At 41.4% G+C, this 22314-nt stretch overlaps 1 protein-coding gene across 3 annotated transcripts in view; it reads left to right on the forward strand.

The window, feature by feature from the left end:
* Positions 1-22314, forward strand: part of LOC126108792 (uncharacterized) — a 110415-nt gene that overhangs the window by 68785 nt on the left and 19316 nt on the right. Inside the window, exon 6 of one of the 3 annotated variants that reach the window (XM_049914149.1) lies at positions 12715-12752. The exons of the other annotated variants lie outside the window; for them this stretch is intronic. Within the exon in view, the coding sequence (XP_049770106.1) occupies positions 12715-12752 (38 nt within the window). The remainder of the gene's footprint in view (positions 1-12714; positions 12753-22314) is intronic. 3 annotated transcript variants of the gene reach the window in all.

Raw genomic sequence — 22314 nt, forward strand, 5'->3', positions numbered from 1 at the left:
ACTGCTGTGCTCTGGTTGAAGCTATGCAGTGATTATCCTGAAGGCATAAGCGTGTTTAATCCATGTGAAAGACATTGTATTGGGAACCATGGTTTTGAACATGAAGTAAAAGACATTCTGTTGTGCTTTGGTTTTTGGTTGCTTTACAGTGGGGTACTGAAACTTGTAAGGAGATGAAAGGCAATCTATTGGATGTGTCGAAACACAGGGAATCAAAATGAAGGCATTTTATGAAACCATTCAGGGTGCCAGCTGAGTGTAATGTCCCAGCTTTGCGTCTCAACTTGATAACAAACTCATGTTCTATTACTTTTTTAAGATCAAAGTAATCAGTTTATTATAAATATTAGTTTGTATCTTGTTATAATTTTTTATTTAAAACTTCGAGATTTTAGGCAACCTTATCATTATAGTAGAGTGTGATGTACAGCTATGCTGTAAATGAGTTGCTGTAAACTGTTGTTCCATTTTAATAGTTATTTAATTTGTAAAACCTATCCTTAGTGCAATTTTAAAAAACACAACCAACTATTTTCAGCAGTCTGAATCTGCAAACAATAAATATCTGCTATTACATTATTATTAACTGTTTTTGTCAATTTCCTAAAAACTTGGAAATGTGCCATACAGCATTATTCATGCACATGCTTCATTTTGCTATGATTATGTGCATCTATCAGGTGACACTGGTTGAGAATATGATTGATTGGTGCCTTCTTCCTATCACTAGGAAACTTCCTTGGGCTCCAAGACATTTGATATGCTGCTGTAAGAGAAGGAACAAGTTCAGTGTAATATGAACAGTATTGTACAGCCATCTCATTGTCCAGGTGCCTTTTTTCCATTAAGTGGTTACACAGTGTAAAATCAACAGAAATTAGTCATCCCAAAATCTGTCATTTTGATGTTGATGCTGGTACTGAAAGGAGGAACTCCATTACAATATTCCATGATGAAATAGATGGAGTCTTTGGCCCCCATCCTGGCCAATCTGTTGGCTTGTTCATTGCCACCGATCCCTGAGTGACCAGGGACCCACATTGAGTTTATGATATTGCTTCCCCTAGCTCCACCAGAGCCCTGTGACATTCGGCAATAATCTTACATCGTGTTGCAGGAGCTGCCAATGATTTCAGGGCTACCTGGCTGTCTGAATAGATGTAGATGCTATGGTCTTTGTAGCATATATATATATATATATATATATATATATATATATATGCAATGCAATGTTCGCTTGTGTCTGCATATGTGTGGATGGATATGTGTGTGTGTGCGAGTGTATACCTGTCCTTTTTTCCCCCTAAGGTAAGTCTTTCCGCTCCCGGGATTGGAATGACTCCTTACCCTCTCCCTTAAAACCCACCTCCTTTCGTCTTTCCCTCTCCTTCCCTCTTTCCTGATGGGGCAACAGTTTGTTGCGAAAGCTTGAATTTTGTGTGTATGTTTGTGTTTGTTTGTGTGTCTATCGACCTGCCAGCACTTTCGTTTGGTGAGTCTCATCATCTTTCTTTATATATATATATATATATATATATATATATATATATATATATATATATATATACCTAAAAACAAAGATGATGTGACTTACCAAATGAAAGTGCTGGCAGGTCGACAGACACACAAACGAACACAAACATACACACAAAATTCAAGCTTTCGCAACAAACTGTTGCCTCATCATTTGTGTGTCTGTCGACCTGCCAGCACTTTCATTTGGTAAGTCACATCATCTTTGTTTTTAGGTATATTTTTCCTTCGTGGAATGTTTCCTTCTATTATAACCCCACACACACACACACACACACACACACACACACATATATATATATATATATATATGAATATAATAGAGGGAAACATTCCACATGGGAAAAATATATCTAAAAAGAAAGATGATGAGACTTACCAAACAAAAGCGCTGGCAGGTCGATAGACACACAAACAAACACAAACATACACACAAAATTCTAGCTTTCACAACCAACGGTTGCCTCATCAGGAAAGAGGGAAGGAGAGGGAAAGGCAAAAGGATTTGGGTTTTAAGGGAGAGGGTAAGGAGTCATTCCAATCCCAGGAGCGGAAAGACTTACCTTAGGGGGAAAAAAGGACAGGTATACACTCGCACACACACACATATCCATCCGCATATACACAGACACAGACACATGCAGACATGAAAATGTTGGTGTACTACTAATTCTGCCTGTTACGGCAAAGCAGGCCAGTCTCTGCACCTTAGCAAGCTCTTAGCTGCAACCTGCTGTTGTACCTTCCTCCACGACAATACGACCGCATAGGAGATCCTCCGTCTAACCACTGTGGTGTGTGTCCAGTTCATACCTCAGGATCTTAGGCCCCAGTTTTTGCCACAAGCCCTTCTGGTACTCACTAGAGTACAATTCACCTTGGAGCACATGCTCTTAATGTGAGGGGTCCATGTTTGTTTCTCATCTAAGATTATCCCAAGATATTTCACTATCCCCTTCACAGGTAGAGTTTCATCAAAAAGCTTTAGATTCCAGCTTTAGTGTTGGATATGCTTTTTCATGATTGATACCACAACAGTCTTGTTAGGATGAACGTTTAGGTCCTATTTAATGCACCAGTCTTGCACAATGTCCAGTGCACCTTGTGCCATATTCCTAACTGTGTCAGTATATTTGCCAGGTATAACTATGACAAGGTCATCTGCATATCCTTGGCAAAAGCATTGTCTGTAATTTAGTTTCTCAATGAGTTCATTCACCACTACATTCCACAATAAAGTGGACAAAACTCCTCCTTGTGGACAACCTCTAGTGGTGTTAATTACCATTTTTTCATTCATCATGTGGCCCCTACCCTCCTTCCACTAAGCATGGCGCTAGTACACCTACATATAGTGGTCACTAGGTCATGCACCTCTGTTGCCCTTACCATGGAATCAAAGGTTGTGTACCTAAAAGCCCTCTCAATGCCCACTAAGATGTAGAGGGCTATTAATTGAAAGCAAAGTGCTTTCTTCACCCTCCCAACATATAGAAGGAGAGCTGTCTCACTTGATATACCAGGTTGTGTGTGTTGGTTTGAATGTAGAGGAGCCCTAGTTAACCTCCTCTCCCCAGCATGTACATTAACCAGACTAATTGGTCTCATATCCTTGGCCTTCGTATGATCAATTCTCCCTGGCTTTGGAATAAAGACAACCTTCACTGCCCTCCAGGCATAGGGAATGACTCCCACTGCTAGGCTAACTCTGAATAACCTGCACAGGACTCTTATAAGATTCTCTCCTACTGGAAAGATTCCATCTGGGCCAGATGACTTGACCATATTACTGAAATTGACACGCCTTGGCCAATTCCCAGTCCTCTCTTTGAGTGCCTGAGAACCATTGTCTTTCAGGGGTCACATTCTGGTCTGTGTTATCCGCAAGAGCATATTGAAGAAAATGAGTTTTGAGGAGCAGTTCCAATGTCTCATGTGCTGTCTTTGTATATTCCCCATCCTCCATCCTCAATGTACCTCCTGGATTAGTTGGTACTCTAGTGAGGATTTTGTGAAGCCTGGCTTGGGATAAGCACCTCCCCATGCTGATCACTTTAGAACCTTATGAAATATTGAGAGATAAATATTACATTAAATATAAGTGAAAACATGATAAACTGCCATCATATGCAACTGCTACAGTAAGTAAATACAAGGAAATATTTTTATACAAACAAATGTGTCATATCAGGTGAGATCGTAATTTCCTGTTCATTTACGTGGTGCTTTAGGTTACTATGTAGCACTTAGCAAGTTTGAATTGCAACCAATTGAACTGGACACATCATGATCATGCTGCATGATAGTTAATTTGTCAAAAAAGTATCTAACACACATTCACTAAGGATAAAGATAATGGTGTAGTGTAAAATATGCTGTCTTTTGGTGTATGGAATTTTGGAGTATATTTAGCTCTGGTCAGATTCAGTAGTTTTTGTCAAATTGTAATACCCTGGATCCAGTTGAGTTCCAGACAAACTATGTATTCACTGTACAGTTTGATGTATTGTTTATGCTTGTGGCAGTTTTGGCTTACCAGTAGTACAATTTAGCATTATTGTAATCAGTGTTTATAAAAATTATTTAATGAAAATCTATACAGTGCTATATTTAATTACAGAAGTTGAGATGCACAGTTTGATATAGTACTGTTGAATTCAATTTTAGTGTTTTTCTATGTATGAGTTGTGAATAATATTTTATAGCTGGAAAGTGACAAATTAGCAGTTGCCTATGCATCTGATTTTTTTTTTTGAGAGATCAGTCAGCAGAGTTAGAATATTTGATTTGTTGAATCCTTTGTTTATTGCTGTCCCTCACTTATTTTGGCCGCATTCATCTTTCGTTTGTCGAATTTATGAGTATGTTTAAATGTGTGACAAAAATTCTACTTGCCATCATAGCACTGACCTTGGAAAAGTCCTAAAATTCCTCAAGGATACTAGTGCAAAAGTTGCATGAATGTGAATTTAAATACTGCCTCACAGTTGTCAGCCTTTTCTCACAGGAAAGTAATCCCAATGGATAGCACGTTATGGGCATTTCTCTTGGCTTAGGAGGAACATAGTTCACCAGAGCAAAATATTAATTGTATAGATGTTTGTGTTTCAATGTTAAATGGGAAATGTTCAGTGTCAATCAATCCTGTGCATTTGATGTTAGATTCACATTACCATCTCACTTGTAGTATTTGAAAGTTTGACTGCACAACAAATTTTCAATTACCTTAATTATTTGTTCAAATTAATTTCCGATGGTGCTGCCAAGAACTGATACCATATATTATGGCTTATAAAATTCATTTGTTTCTTCAAAAAATTGCCTCCAAAATTGAGATGCATGTTATAGTCCAACTAATATAACAAGTCCAGTGTTTGAGTCAAAATTCATGTTTGCCTTAAAAATGGCCATATATTCAATGCTGCAGGAAATCTATTTCTATCTAGCAACATTGGATTCAATTGGCAGCAGCAATGCACCAGTGCAATGAACATGAGTTACAGGGATTCACAATCTTGCTAACAGTGTCTCCCTCATGCCCCGCAATCACAAACCCACAGCACTGTCTATCCTGTGATGCGTCATTGCAGTCTAAAGTGCCAGTGAACTTTAATTGAAAGTGATTTGTATCATCAGCAAAAAGAATATTTTCTTTCACAATGAAAAAAATAAAAGGTAATCATATGATGCAGGCTATAAATAGAAAGTAATAGCATATGCAGAACAATGTGGAAACAAATCAGCTGAGCAGCATTTCAGTCCTCCAGCAACAGAAAAAAACCACTTGCTATTGGCAGGCTAGTAAAGGAGAACTGAAAATCATGAGGAAGGCTAAATGTGCAAATAGAGGACTGAATACAAAATGACCAAAAATAGATGCTGATGTATTGAAATGGATTCAAGCACACCATCTAAATGGTATTGGAATTACTACAAAAATGACTCAAATACATGCTTGTAGGCTAGTGCTACAGTGGAACTTAACAGATATTAAGGGTGAAAATGTTTGGTGCTACAGGTTTATGAAGCGTCATGGACTTAGCATGCAAACCAAGACCTAAACATTTCATAAAATGCCATAAGAGTATGAAGAGAGAGAATATTATCTTTCAATCACATTATTATACAACATTGAAAGAAAACCAGTGTGGAACAAAGTTAAATAGTGAATAAAGACTTGATGTGCTAAGTATCAAAATTTTTGCCATGAAAGGTGATAAAATGGGAACTATAAAAACAGTGAACCTGGAAAAATGCACTACACTGTTCTTTAGTGTTGTGTTAACGGTACTAAACATAATCCAGTGATCATTTTTAAGTGCTGAACGATGTCAAAACATTCTGAAATACTGACAGGTGTTCACATATGCAATAAGGCTTGGATGGATGAGGCTGGTATGAAATTATGGATTAACAGTGTGTTGAAGCAAAGGAAAGTCACCTCACTGAATAAGAGTTCTCTTATTGTGCTATATCATTATAGTAGTCATTTATAAAATTCTGTGAAAGAGAAATTGAGACAGTTAAATACAGAACTTGCAGGTTCGCAGGAGAGCTTCTGTAAAGTTTGGAAGGTAGGAGACAAGGTACTGGCAGAAGTAAAGCTGTGAGTACCGGGCGTGAGTCGTGCTTCGGTAGCTCAGATGGTAGAGCACTTGCTCGCGAAAAGCAAAGGTCCCAAGTTTGAGTCTCGGTCGGGCACACAGTTTTAATCTGCCAGGAAGTTTCAAATGTACTTAAGGATTGTTGCTGCTGTCCAGAGGGTCATCAGATTGCATATAGTGATCTGCAGAACAAAATAGTATTTGTACTCTGCCACTGTTGTTTACTATCTGCTCCTTTCATCTCACCATGCATGTAAACAGTCCTATTACAGTAGCACCCAAAATTGTTTTATAGAAAGCATTAATTACAATTACATAAACATAAGTGTGTAACAGAAAAAGCTGCCATTGGGTAATTGAAAAATATGAAATTGTGATCTCTTTGGTACAAGTTTAAACAAGGTTATGTTGCATCAAGAGAGAAGTAATTCTTTTGAATCAAAAGTAATTTGTAGGTCTAAGTATATAAGAATAAAACTTTTTTGGGATTTGAAGAACAAATAAGTATTTGATGCATACAGAGGGGCTTTGATCACACCTGCACATCAATTTGGCATTGAATCCACAAGCTTTTGTAACAGGTCAATTAGGTGTTCAGACCATGGGTCGAGTAAGATACCAGCAAATTCATCCTTGTTTAAGTAGCTTATACCATGAACACATCATTTCAGCACATATCAGAGGTGTCCAGTTGGATTTAGATCCCGGCTCCGGCTTAGGCACTCAAAAAGTTTCAGTTTTTGGTCTGAAAAGAATTATAAAATAGACAGAGTTGTGTTTCGAATCATTGACCTACTGACATATCCAATTATGTGACATATTCTGTCTCCTACATGGAATCATATTCTTTTCTAAAATGTGACTGTACAGGAAACATCTGCACAACGTGACACTTCAACCACCATGCTTAGTGATCTATACCTGATCCTTGTTTTGTCCCTTTTTGTAATGTATACAGGGTGAGTAACTATTGTCACCTAGAATAACTCTGGAAGTATGGGAGTAGCTGAAAAGCTTGTCGGACAAAAGTTGCATGGGACAACGGGGGCCATAATATGATGTTGGTGTTTTGTTGCTAGATTGGGTTGCGTTAGAGATATGGAGGTCAACTTTGTTTTTTAATGGGATGCTTTAGTTTGGTACTTACTTTCTGATAGCGGCTATCAAGATGAATCCAATTACGTGCAACAATAAGGTCTTTGAAGATCAACAAAAAGGTGGCATGAATGTCCATTTACAGAAGGTGTTAGAAGTGATGACTATTGGTATCAATGCAGTACTGCAATCTTCTTATCATGGATTAAGTGGTATTCCTTTTCACATCAGCACTTATCGAAGCACTTGCTCTTACAATTCTCCCTCCCATCTTGTACAAATAGTAAATACTCCCCAATTACGGCATATCCATCTAACATGCCACTGACATGTAAAAAAACCTTTCGACAGTTTTGCAATACAACACTCACAGGAACAGTAGGACTAGTACGTTGATTCAAGCAAATGTGAATGAGGTATTCCTTCAAAGAACAAGCCGATGTCAAATCGCAAGGGAATCTTGCATGAGCCACAGTAGTGTTGTTCGTGTTCTGCATTGCCATAAATATCATCCTTACCATACCAGTCTTCACCAACGATCATCTAGTACGGACTGTACGCATCACATTAAATTCTGCTGATAGACTCAACGTCAGATTGAGAGGGATGACACATTTATTAATTTTATTTTATTTATTGATGAGGCCACATTCATGAACCATGGAAATGTTAATTTGCATTATTGGGTAACTGAAAATCCATATTGAATGCTGCAAGTTGTGCACCAGAAACCATGGTCATTGATGGTGTAGTGTGGGATTCTCGACAGAATTATAGGCCCCTATTTCATCGAAGTCAGTCTTAATAGTAGGAAGTACACCACATTCCTGCAAGGAACATTAGGTCTGTTATTGGAAGAAATATCTTTAGGAACAAGGAACAGAATGTGGTATCAACATAATGGGTGTCTGGCACATTTTTCACTGACAGCTAGAAATGAGCTGCAGAGACAGTTCCCAAATCATTGGATTGGACGCGGAGGTGATGTGTCATGTTTGGCTGGTTCACCAGATTTTATGCCTCTGTGGATTATTCCTTGTAGGTATTCGTATAAAGATGTTCCAACTACACCTGAAGATATGCAAGAGAGAATTGTCAGAGGATGTGCTTCAATAAGTGCCAGTGTGATAAGGAACACCACTCAGTCCATGATAAGAAGATGGCAGCACAACATTCATACCAATGATCATCTCTTCGAACATCTTCTGTAAATGGATATTCATGCCACCTTTATGACCTTCGTTGACCTTCAAATACCTTACTGTTACACATTGGATTCGTAACTATACCTGCTAACAGAAAATATGTAACAAACTATAGCATCCCATTTAAAAAAAGAAAATTGACCTTTATATCTCTGAAGCAACTAAAAACCAATGTCGTATTATGGCCCCCCTTGTGTCATGCAACTTTTGTCTCACAAACTTCTCAACTCCTACCATACTTCCAGAGTTATTCTTGGTGGCAATAGTTAGTGACTCACCCTGTATACTGGACACCATCAGAAAATAAATAAGTTACATTAATTTTTGTCACTCCATAAAACCTTACTTACCTTTGGCATTCCAAGTTCGTGTTTTCCTTGCAAACTCTATCCTGTCCCTATTTTTTGAATTTATGAGTGGGTTTATCTCATTTATCATGTAAATCACCTGTTACTAAGTGACTTTTGCAGTAGATGTGCATTGGCACAGTCCATTATGTTATCTCAGGTCATCCCTGATTTGTTCAGATGTTTCTCTTGGAGCAGCAGCTGATCACTTACAAATCATTCTGTCCTTCTTCCTCACTCTTCTTCAAGGATGACCTGACCTTGGCTTATTGGTTACTGTTGTTTCCTGTTTTATGCCATTGACTGTGCACACTTGTTTGTGGTTGTGATATGCCATAGTCTCCAGAAATACTACACTGCTACCTCCCAATCGTGAAGACATGCAAAACAGCTAGTGTCACATGAACCAAGTGTTATGTTTTGCTATACTTCTAGTTCTCTACAAGTAAACAATCACTGAGTGAATACCTGAGTCATAGTAGTTAATGAATACCACACCATTAAGGCAAGTTGCATACTTCTTTCGAGCTAAAGCAATATATACGTATATTGTTGTTGTATGATGTTGCTTGTTCACTAGATACGTAACCACAGCAGTGTGCTGCTCTTGATGGAGTGACACTATGCGTTGCTCTATTGTGACTGCATGCAAGCAGTACTGACAGCATAACAACGCAACTGCAAAATATTTCTGAGCACTGCTGTAGCCTAACAAAACACTCCAAATACTATTATCTGCATATTTACAGAGACTCTTTGACCTACTTGCTATAATTTGTTTGCAGTACATACACAATCTCTATGCTTCTATTGAGAAGGTACTACAAATGTGGAACAATTTTTTTCCCCTGCTATGTTACAAGCCAGCTAAGGTTTTACATTTATTTATCCTACTCCTTCATCTGTACACATTTTTCTTTCCATGCACCTGACGTCCAATTCCTACCTTGTATTTTTGGAACTGTTTTGCTGTGGAGAATTTAATAACTCAATTCTGTTTCTGTATTTGGTTTGGTTTTAAATATCTTGATTATTTATACAAGTTTTTTTGTAGGTCTTTGTGCACTCCTGTAAGCCAATAAGTTCTTTTTTAAATGGTTTTAGTACTGCTGCACAGTTTTTCTTTTCAGTATGCTCATTAGCCTTGTTTGCCAAATTTTGTCTCCAGTTATTTTCCTACAGATTTACCTATACCTCTGTATTGTTTCTGAATTTAAATGTTTGTGCTGGTGTTCTGTTTCCTAATATCTTTTCTTTTTTTGTAATTTTCACTACCTTTTTTTGATTCTAAAATTAGTATTTGAATCGTTACGTGGGCAATGTGGCCTATACTACACCTTATTTTAGATATGTGACAATGCTATGCTGATTATATTTATATGTTTCAATGATGCCATTATGGCCGTATCACTTTAGGACATGGTGTAAAAAAGATCTGAGGATGGTCATTACAGACTGAAACTGGTCATCGTCTAAGGAGTTCATATTGTGATCAGAGACTGGAATGAAAAAAGCATTTTATTAGTATTTGTGATACAGATGTGTATTCTGGCCAAATGACTGCCTTGCAAGTCGGAGGTTCTGCAATTTGGGAGAATGAATTTTTACTATAAACATCTTCTGTTAATTGAAATGCAAAGGCCATCTTTTATAGTCTTCTTCTTGTGGTTCCATTTTCCCCACCAGTTGGCTACATGACTTCTCATAGATCTTCCCCTGATCCTCCCACACTTCGTATTTAATTAGGATGTTGCAGTCCTGTTGTTACCCATTACTGCTTCACTGCTTCTTATCAGGAGAGATGAGTAGTCATGCTTTTCCTTCTGTTTTTCTTTCTCTCTGTTCTGTGCTTCCTCTACACTGTCAGTATTGCTAAGTTATCTGCAAAAGTTGAACAGACAATTTTGACATTATCCATTTTCTAACCAAGTAGTATTCGACTTCTGGTATTAGATTCTGAACTCTGCTTCACTTTTCTAGTATGGTCTGAAAGAAGAATGGATTTAGTCCATTGCCTTCGCTAAAGTCTGTTCTTATCTCAAATGGGGCTGTGGTTCTTTCAAGAGAAATTACGTTGTCTTCTGTATTTCAGATTCTTCAAGAATTTTCAATAAAAGCAGTCTTGCTTTGTAGTCATAAGCCTTCTACAATTTTGCAGATGTATTGCAATAGTATTTTGCTCCTTTAGTCCTTTATCAATCTGCCCTTCACAGGACCATCCTGTATTAAGCCATCTCTGATACGTCTTCTATTTTAGGATTTCTGCTGTTGTTTTCTCCTTGAACTTTTCATGGAATTTCTTAGGATCTTATGTGAACATTGTTATCAGTTATTCCATGCCAGGAATCGTACTTTTATTATTCAGTGGTAATGGTCAGTTTCAACAGGTATCTATGTCTGACTCTGGAATTCATCATCTTTTTGGAATTGTGCTTTGTTATTTGCACATAAGCTGTCTGATATTCTCAAATCGTATTATTTTTCACCTCATATCTTTTTAGTGGTGTATGCCAAATGTCTCTTTTTCTTACCATTTTTCCTTACTTCTTACATCCACAATCAGGCAGACATACATAAATGAAAACTTTTTCTCCCAGGACTGTTATGGAATGTACTCTTTCAAAATTAATTTGGCAGCTTTACGATTCTCAAGTGGTATCTCAGTGTGATGTCTGAATCCTTTATAATTCCTTTTGAGGTAATACTTTCCTTGTGTAAACCATGCTTACAGATTCCATATTCATTACAAGATGGGACTCTTCATAATCTGTATGCCTAGACCATGGTAGTACTTCGTGTACTAATTTCTATCAAAATCATGTCATACTGCACGTCTTAATATCCACTCCACAATCACGAGGCATGACATTTAATAACATTGACTTAGTTCATAGTAAGCTGTCACTTGAGAATTGCATAGCAGTCAACATTCCAGTTGTGAATAAATACATTTAATAGCAGTTTAGGCAGAAAATGTTCTCATCTCCATTCTGTACCAGTTTGAGGATAAAAGTTTCCTCTGGAACTTCATCAGATGCTTCTCAACATTGTTCTGAGGACTGTTTTGCCTTCTGCATTGTTCTTGTTTTCTGGATTTATTGGTGCATGTGCATTAATTATCGTGTACCTCTCATCCAAATATTGAATTATTACAGAGTGAGACTCTTTCTGGAGGTAATGAAAAATTTGGTACCGTTTGCAACGTAATTCCCATTTATGACTGAATGAAGAGTTTAGTTCTGGAGTAGTTCTGCGAATTTCTTCCTAGTGTTCACCGTGAAGAATCTACAGTTCTCTGAATGTAGTATTTCTTCATCTGTGAATGCGTTATTTTGTAATGCCAATTTTAACTTGTTCATTTACAATGTCTGAAACTATTTTGAGTTTGCCAATATTTATTAATGTTTGTATATTTAATGGTCCAAGCCTGTATGTAGTTCTGGGTGTGAACTTAAGGTTGGGTTTAGTAGTCACTCCTCACCTCTGCAAGTTGGTCTGGGCTGCCCAGAGCACAAAGGCCCAAATTGTGTCTCTCATTATGATGGATTCATCTGTCACTGAATGGCAGTTTTCATAATGGAAAGAAAGTGAAAGAAAATTTTACACAAGGCTTAAGTGAATGACAGATTAAACGTAGTTTTGATCACTTTCCTTTGTGAAGTGTCTAGTAGGAAGTATGGCTACAACCAAATTACTGGCTTGTGTAGTTATTTACAGTACTGAAGACAGTGAGAAAATGGAGAGTGAATTCTAACTAACATTCTGTTTCGTTAACTGCAACAGTTTATCATGTCCTCTTTAATGATATTTTCAGGCCTAACTTACAGCATATTTTGTGGACCAATCACATATTGGTCGGTGTTAATAGAATTCTACTTACTTACTGTCCCATCAGTTGTAAATCACTGGCCATTTCTTCAAATATTTCAGGTGCAAACCTCAACAAGATACGCATCTGATAGTGCAAGGTAAGTTTTCCTAATTCACTGCAGAACTTTTTGAAAAATATAAATTTTTATTTACTAATTGTGAAAGTACTTGAGACATAAAATGCACTAGTGTAATTATTCATTAACGCTATTCTTTGCAATAACCATTGTGAGACTATTCCTAGGTAAATAGAGGAAACGTCTGATATTCACACAGGAAAATAAAAGTTCATTTGGCATATCAGCAGCTGTTTGTGCTTAATGCAGAACATCACATGAAAATCGCTGAAATTCAACAGACGCATCTTGATGGGCACAAGTTAATATTATACTGCAGTAGAACAAGTAAGAAGAAAGGGTGACTGGCTGTATATCCAAACATTGGAGCTGATTCCCAGCCTTTCAGATTAATGAATATAGTGTTGAACACCTCTTTCAGTGTGGTGCTCAGGTAACACACAAGCTTTTTGTGGTGACAGTTTACAGGCAACCATCAAGAAGAATCGTAAGTAGCTGGTGCCAGTTTCAGTAAGGTTGTGAAGACCTAGCTGGTGAATCCTCATTATCTTCATTTCTCCTTCATCGTGGTGTGTTCCTGAAGGTTGGCCCATTCATTAGACAAATTACAGGTGACAAGATAATGCATAATTCCCAACTCCGGGTCAACAAGTAGGGTTCGCACATACACTCTAATACAGGCCAGGCCCAGAGAGGGGTCACTGCCTAAGCTGTTACCTTCCCAAATGCCAATTGGTGCCTCTGTCAGGAGTTTGGGTGTTGTGACTTGCCGATCTTTCAAAATGCCACCGCGCAGTTACGCGCGTCCTCTACATGCGACGCTGTCTGCCAGTCACGCAGCAGCAGCGCCACCTAAGTGGCCAGCCAGCCAGCAGCCACTACACTCGGGCTCAGTTATGATTTGACTGTTAAAGTGTACACACGTCTTACTCTGTTTACTTGATCTATGACTTTCATGTATTGCATCTTCCTTGAAATATATTTGTTCAACTTGAGGTTACAACAATTGGCGACGAGGTAGTGATTCTTCTTTTCCATCGTTGACCCACATGTTTCCATGGCTACTTTAGAGCAACTATTGCAAGGTTTCGTAGAACAGCAAACGCTTCTCACAAATGCGATTCGTGATTTCGTCACGACATCAAATGCAGGACGTCTCTCGTCATCGTCTCTACCTCCTTTTCCTCCTTAGGACGAGACAGCGGAAGACTGGTCTGATTACGAAAAATGTCTTCGACAGCACTTATTGGCATTTCATGTCGTGGACGAACAAACATGTAAGTCTCTGTTCCTTTCATGGATTTCACCTCAAATGTATCGGTTGTTGCAATTGGCTCCTTTGAAAGATCCTGCGTCTTTGTCCTTTGCTGAAATTTGCTCACTTCTGTCCGTCTATTTTCAAAAGCAAACGCATTTGGTAGCCTCTCGTGTTGCCTTTTATCGTGTCAAAAACAACCAAATCAATCCTATCGCGCTTGGGCTGCTGAACTTCATGGCCCCACTAGAAAGTGTCAATTTGTTACTGAAGTTCACAAAGAATCCCTCGTCGATCCCATGGTACGGGTTGCTATTATCCGATCGGCACCCAACAAAGAAGTTAGGCAACGTGCCCTTCAGTTGGCAAATCCGACTCTAGATGAAGTCCCATCCAACGTGCCCTTCAGTTGGCAAATCCGACTCTAGATGAAGTCCCGTCCATCGCTCAGTCTTCTGAAATTCCTCGCGCAGCTGGAGGGCAAATAGAGGCATGGGGCGACGTCGGGGAAATACAACCTCTGTGCAATGTTGACGAAGCGTGTGGCGTCGTGTCCCCACCGGCCAATGTGTCTCCCCACCGGCCGATGTGTCCGCAGTACGTTCCCAAGCGTAGCCTCGGGCTAACGGTAAACAAACCTCTAAGAAACTGCGGGCCGTGTGTCACAAATGCAAAAAAAAAAAAAGGGGTCATGTGTCATCCGTTTGCAAATCCGACTGCGTACATGATGTTTGTGAACATGATGCTGATTCTGATTCTGTGTTGTCTGTCAATTGTACTTCTTCCCTTTCAGGGAAGTTATTCCTCACTGTCCAAATACTTGGTTGAGATGTTCGCATGCAGGTGGATACTGGTTCTGCTGCCACTATCATCAATTCTCAGACATATCTTCAGTTGGGTTCTCCAATCATGTCACCTGTCACTAGGCAATTATGCACTTACAATAAACAGAAGATTTCTCTCTTGGGACAATTTGATGCTGAGGTTCCTTACAAATCTGTCGTTCGCACTGTTCCCATATTTGTGGTCGACCATAGTAACACGGAGAATCTTTTTGGTTTTGATGCCTTTCGCATTGTTGGGTTCTCCATAGATGACTCTGTCAATATCGTCTCTGATGCTGTTCCTTATGCTCAATTGGATTCTTTGTCGACAATATTTTCGTCCCATTTTTCTCCTGGGTTAGACCGTGGAAACGACTTTGAAGCTCATATCACTCTCAAACCCAGTGCTCAGCCTAAGTTTTTTCGGGCTCGGCCCATTCCTGTGGCCCTTCATGATCGAGTCAAACTGGAGCTGGATCGTCTCACTGCTTCAGGGGTCTTGCTTCCCGTCACTTCCAGTGAGTGGTCCTCCTGTCGTCGTTGCTGAGCCAAATGGTGATATTCATGTCTGTGGCGATTTCAAAGCCACTGTAAATGCTCAGTGCCTTATTGACACTTACCCTAAGCCTCGACCTGAAGAATTGTTCACTAAACTTGCTGGAGGTCAGTATTTGTCTAAACTTGACCTGTCAGAAGCTTATCATCAACTTCCTCTCGATGCGGCTTCCCGGCAGTTTGTGGTCCTTAACACGCTTTTCGGCCTCTATCAATACCCTACGATTGCCATTCGGGGTTGCCATCGCCCCTACTCTCTTTCAGCAATTCTTGGAACAATTATTGCTCACTGTCCCTGGGTGTACAAATTACCAGGACGACATTGTTGTCACTGGCTCCACCACTGACAAACATCTTCAGAATCTCTGCACACTTTTTCATGTCTTACAGACTGCCGGTCTTAAGTGTAATCTTCAGAAATCAAAATTTTTTCAGGCATCTATCACGTACATGGGGTTTCAACTCTCTCGGGATGGTATTCGTCTGCTTCAGCAAACTGTCGCTGCGATCGATGCCCTTCCTTGCCCCACATTTGTTAAGGAACTGCAGGCCATCCTGGAGAAAATAGCACAGTATCACAAGTTTCTACCATCTGCTGCTTCGGTGACTCAGCTCTTGCATCACCTGTTGGATAAAAACGTGCCTTTTCACTGGTCCGCGTCATGTGATGCGGCTTTCCAGAAATTGAAGATTATGATGAAACAGGCCCCATATCTGGCTACTCATCTACCTGGCCAACATCTTGTTCTGGCCACAGACGCCTCTCAATACAGGGTCGGTGCAGTCCTTGCGCACCGTCTTTCTGACGGTTCTGAACAACCCATTGCTTCTGCCTCCAAAACGCTCACGGATGCCCAACAAAAGTGTTCTCAAATTGAAAAAGAAACTTTGGCCATTATTTATGCTCTTCACAAGTTTGGTGTTTTTATCTATGGATCCAAATTTCATCTTGTTACGGATCACAAACCACTTGTTTCCTTGTTTCATCCATCAACGTCACTTCCCGACAAGGCTGCACACTGCCTCCAGCGTTGGGCTCTTTACTTGTCTCGTTTCAATTATGAGATTCATTTCTGGCCAACGGCTCAACATGCGAATGCTGATGCACTGTCTCGCCTTCCCATGGGTCCTGATCTGGCATACAATAGGGATGAACTTTTGTGTTTCCACCTGGATGTTGCCAAGCAGCGGGTTGTGGACGGGTTGCTCATCACCAGGGACCGGCTGGTGGCTGCTACGGGTTCTGACCTTGCCCTCTCCCGGGTTTTACACTGTATTCAGAAGGGTTCGCCGGGTCGTCCATCCGCAAAGACTTCTGATCCGTTTCGGAACTACTACGCTTTGCGTTACCGCCTCACGGCTACGGATTTTGTTATCCTCCCTTCCACCGAAAATGCTTCGCTGCATGTTGTGGCACCTGTGTCTTTGCTTGCTTCATTCTTGCGCCTCCTTCACCAAGGGCACTGGGGTGTCTCTCGCACAAAATATCTGGCACGCCGTCATGTGTACTGGCCCGGCATTGACTCTGAAATCGCACACATGGTTGCTGCCTGTGCCCCTTGTGCGTCACAGGCCACCACCCTGAAGTCAGCCTTGTCACCGTGGTCTTCGCCTGAGAAGCCCTGGGAGCGTATTCATGCTGACTTTGCGGGACCTTTTTTAGGTACTTGTTGGCTTCTCGTTATTGACGCCTACTCTAACTATCCTTTCATTGTCTGTTGCATGTCGCCTACCACCGTGGCAACCACCAATGCTCTAGCTCTCATTTTGTCTCTGGAAGGCCTTCCCTCTACTCTTGTTACTGATAATGATCCGCAATTTGCGTCTTCAGATTTTGTGGATTTTTGTGCTCATCGTGGCGTCATGCATGTCATGGCCAGTCCGTTCCATCCACAGTGAAATGGTGAGGCTGAACGACTGGTCCGCACATTTAAGGCCTAGATGAGGAAACTCCTGACTTCTTCTGCTGGTGATTGGTGATGATGCACTTCTCCATTTTCTGGCTTCTTACCATTTCACCCCCATGGGCGACCACAGCCCGGGTGAGCTCTTACATGGCCAACAGGCCCGCACGCTACTTCATCTTCTGCAGCCTTCCACCTAATGGCCGTGGGAGCATTTGCTTGGCTGGGTCACTGCTGACGACATTGTATGGCAGGCGGCCAAAATGGAGTCCTGGCCGCATCTTACGCCTGTATGAAATCCAGTCAGACACGGGTGTTGCAGTGCGTCATTCAGACCATTTTCGGCCTTGTGTGCCGGCAACGCCTGTTCCAGATGCCACTACCCCACCTTCGGCTCTACCTGACGCTCAGGATACTGGAATCTCTCATTACTCACAATGCTGTCCTCTCACCATCATATAGGTACCAGCACAAGAACTGACACCACCAGGAGACGTGCCCATGCACGAACCAGATGACCATCATCTGCCGGAGCAACTCTACTTGCCTCCTTCTCGTACGGACGCAGACACATTGCCCATCTCTCCTGTTATAACAACCGGACTTGTTGTAATGGGCAGATTGGTGCACGGGGCCCCAGCACATTCGACCCCCACGTCTCCTGTCATCTTGACCCGTTATCATTGGGGACACTTCCGTCTGTACGGGAAGCCTCCTCCTCGAGACCATCAAGACCTGTGCAAAAACTTCAAAGGGGGGAAAAGTGTTGTGACCCGCCAATCTTTCAAAGTGCCGCCACACAGTTATGCGCGTCCTCTACATGCGGCACTGTCTGCCAGCCATGCAGCAGCAACGCCACCTAAGCGGCCAGCCAGCCAGTGGCTGCTAGACTCGGACTCAGTTATGATTTGACTGTTAAAGTGTACACACGTCTTACTCTGTTTACTTGATCTGTGACTTTCATGTATTGCGTCTTCCTTGAAATATATTTGTTCAACTTGAAGTTATAACATTGGGAGTGGATGAATCGCCCTCTGAAGGGACCCCAGTTGGAAGGAGCATGCCATTGGAGATGTTGTCAGTCATATGGGATATTTTTTTCAATGACTCAATCACCATTTTGGTGTGTGTCTACTAAATTTAAACAGAATGAGGCTAAAGATTTGAAGGCCCTCCCAGCTGCACGTCAGTTCCTCATGGTATCACGTACCGGAGGTGGTCAGTCCTTCGCTATGGTTAATGCATGCCTCATGCCAAAAGGTGTTGTTGCAGTTGCATGCCCTGTGAAATCCTCATTTATGTAATGCAATTTTACTTCTGAAGAGGTATTGTGATTTTCAAGCCCAACAACTGTTTATGGCATCACTCCTCCAGATTTATTCTGTTTGTGATGAGGACCATTGTACACTGAACTCGTCACATGGTTTTTCTTTAAATTCTCATGCTAGATGGCCTCACCGAGGGACAAATCCACACTTCTCTCTAATCGTGGCATCACTGCGGCCCATTGAGTAATGCAAAAGATGGATGCTAGCTTAATGCCCACATGCACTCCTTTTCTACCGTGCTCTCGATTAGTCTGCCTCAAAGATTAAGGCAGGCTATGAAGTCATCACTGTCCAACCATACATTCCAAACCAGATGATTCCCTACAGGTGTCAACATTATAATAAAACACGTATCATGTCAAAACATGGCCAAACGTGTTACTCTTGGCAGAGATGCTCACAAGGGCAGCTATTTGCCTCCTCTCTGTTGTATCCATGATTGTCGCATGTGTGTTAATGAGCAAGCCATCCAGGAGACCTGAGTGAAGGACATCAAACCCCACCCTGTAACTTGCAGTTAGCTAGTCAAAATCCGTGCATTTTACCATCTGGCATTTACAGTACCATTTTTGCTATGCTGTGCGTAATGGAGGACATGCCCATTCATACTTGCAACCTAAAGTTCAGTATTGCAGTACTAAAATCACCCAGGTCACAGTAGTATCCCCGTCTCCTACTACAGCTGTGCAACAAGCCATCATATCTTTGCCCCCTGGTGTCAAAATCACCTGCTACTCAATTGTCAATTGTAAAGGACAAAAGCAATACTCCTGCAAAGACTTTCTACAGCTAAAAACATACTCTTCATCTGTCAACTAGAAACTTCTAAGAACTCAAACAAAAACAAACGGTCTTGTCCTTCTCTGACTCTGAGATCCTCTTCAGTGGTGTTGGTACATGTACCCTCATGCGGCTGACCTCCATTTTGCTGGTGCCCACTGTCTACTGATTTTCTGTCATGGAATTCAGACTGTCCCAGGGAGAGTGCCAATATGTTTGTAGATCTCATGGAACAGGATTCTCCAACCTCTGCCCCCTGTAGCAGTGAATTTTTGAAGGCTGGCACTCAGCAGCCACCAAGGTGACTAATCTTCATTTGTTCCCTCGTCCCCAATTCCCATTATGACTCGTCTCCAATGGAACATTCATGGCATTAGATCCAACAAGGAGGAATTACAGCTGCTCTTGGAATTGCAGTGTCCACTTGTTTTCTGCTTCCATCATCATCATTTAAGACTGATTATGCCTTTCAGTGTTTAGTCTCTTATGACATTCCTCCATGATCCCCTATTCTGTGCTAACATTGGTGCCTCTTCTGATGTTAAACCTATTACTTCAAAATCATTCTTAACCGAATTCAGGTACCTTCTCCTTTGTCTGCCCCGACTCCTCCTACCCTGTCCTGCTGAACCCATGAGCCCCTTGGGTAACCTTGCTTCTCCCATGCGTGTAACATGACCCCACCATCTAAGCCTGTTCGCCCTGACTGCTACATCTATAGAGTTCATTCCCAGTTTTTCTTTGATTTCCTCATTGTGGACACCCTCCTGCCATTGTTCCCATCTACTAGTACCTGCAATCATCCTAGCTACTTTCATATCCATAACCTCAACCTTGTTGATAAGGTAACCTGAATCCACCCAGCTTTCGCTCTCATACAACAAAGTTGACCTGTCATGTTTCCTTCTGGTCCTCTGTGACCTTTCCTCCCAAGGACAGCATTCCACCTCATGGGGGAGCCATGCTGGCCATCCATCTGATGTAACATGCAACTGCTAGCTGTTGCAGTCAGCACTTTCCTTCCTCATTTCACCTTTTCTCTTTGTAACATCTACACCCCTCCATCATTTGCTGTTACCAAGTCGGACTTACTCTAGCTCATTGGTCAGCTCCGTCACTCCTTTTTGCTGCTTGGCGACTTTAATGTTCACCATCTGCATTGGGGCTCTTAGTGAACATGTCCAAGAGGTTCCCTTTTAGCTGACCTTCTGCATCATCTCTTACCACTGGAGCACCCACGTTTCTTTCAGATTCCATGCACATTTATTACCATTTGGACCTCTTGTTCTGCGCTGTCCAGCTCGCCTGTCATCTTGAATGGCCAGTTCCCTCTGACACATACTCAAGTGATCACTTCCTGTGTGCTATCTATTCCCCAACTCCTACCCCACCTGAGTGCAAATCCAATTGGCAGCTTTCTGAGGTCGACTGGAGGCTTTACACCTCCCTCACGACCTTCACATAACTGTGATGACCAGTTAAAGTATCTTCCAAACGTTATCCTTACCACCGAAGAATGTTCCATACCGTGCACTTCAAGTATACTGTAGTGTGTCCTGGTCCCTGGTGGACTGAGGCATACACCGATGTGATTCGCTTGCAGAGATGTGCTCTCCACATTTTGAACCATCATCCTGGAGGGCTGGTATCCTCTGTAGTCCATACATGGGGGGCTTCAGAGGCCATGCCCCACTTACTAGAGGAAGTTTTGAAAGACAAAGTTTTCTCAAGGTTTATATGGTTTGACTTTGTCACACACATTTATCCAGGAAAACGGGGTGGCTGAATGCTCGTCCTGAGTATCATTGTCTTTGCCATCTCCATTAACCATATTATGGAATCTCCCAACAGGCATCTCAACTCCCTTTTTGTCAAGGATTTTGCGATCTGTTACAGTTCTACATCGTGTCTCCTTGAGTGGCGTTTTCAGTGTCGTTTCTATCGTCTTTTCTCATGAAGCATGGGCAGTTGCTTTCACTTTTCCACTGCCAAAACCTTGTATATGAATATTTTGCGGCATAATGAGTTTCTTACACTATCTTTACATCTTGCACCTTTTGTTCTTCCATTCACTGAAACTAGAAAATTCCTGGAGCTCATGTCTGATACGAAACTTACTTGGTCCTACCATGTATTCTTACCTGGCTGTACATAGTACCCAGTTCCTCAGGGTCCTACATCTCGTAAGTGTCCGCCCCTGGTAGCTGAGTGGTCAGCGTGACAGACTGTCAATCCTAAGGGCCCGAGTTCGATTACCGGCTGGGTCAGAGATTTTCTCCGCTCAGGGACTGGGTGTTGTGTTGTCCTAATCATCATCATTTCATCCCCATCGACGCGCAAGTCGCCGAAGTGGCGTCAAATCGAAAGACTTGCACCAGGCGAGCGGTCTACACGATGGGAGGCCCTCGTCACATGCCATTATTATTATTATTATTATTATTATTATTATCATCTCATAAGTGGTACTCCCAGGGCAGCGGATCAGACCACCCTCCATTATTTTTATCCCATGTCCATTCATAACTAGACTGGGTGTTTAATCCATTCCTCTGCACCTCTGTCCATCATTTTCTGTCTTCCATCATCATCGAATATGTTTCACCACTGGCTGCTTTTTCACCAGCCTGGTTGAGAGTCTATGCAGAAGATGCTGAACTGCTAGTCATACTGGTATGATGTCCTCCTCAGTGGATAGGCATGCCGTTTCTCTTTCATGCCTGACCACTCATCCTATTTCCCTCTTATTTGATGACTCCCTTGCCTGCTAGTACGGGGCATGCCATTCTTCTCAGTTACCTCCTGGAGTTCGCTTTTGGCTTCTGCTTTGCCAGCTTAACTTCACGGTACCTGCCACTTTCCTGATGGTTGTTGAACTCTTCGCCACATTGGCTTCATGTAGCAGCCCATGTTCATTGTGGACTTCATTTTCTTCACTTT

Source organism: Schistocerca cancellata, chromosome 11 (assembly GCF_023864275.1).
Source record: "Schistocerca cancellata isolate TAMUIC-IGC-003103 chromosome 11, iqSchCanc2.1, whole genome shotgun sequence".
Taxonomy (NCBI): Eukaryota; Metazoa; Arthropoda; class Insecta; order Orthoptera; family Acrididae; genus Schistocerca; species Schistocerca cancellata.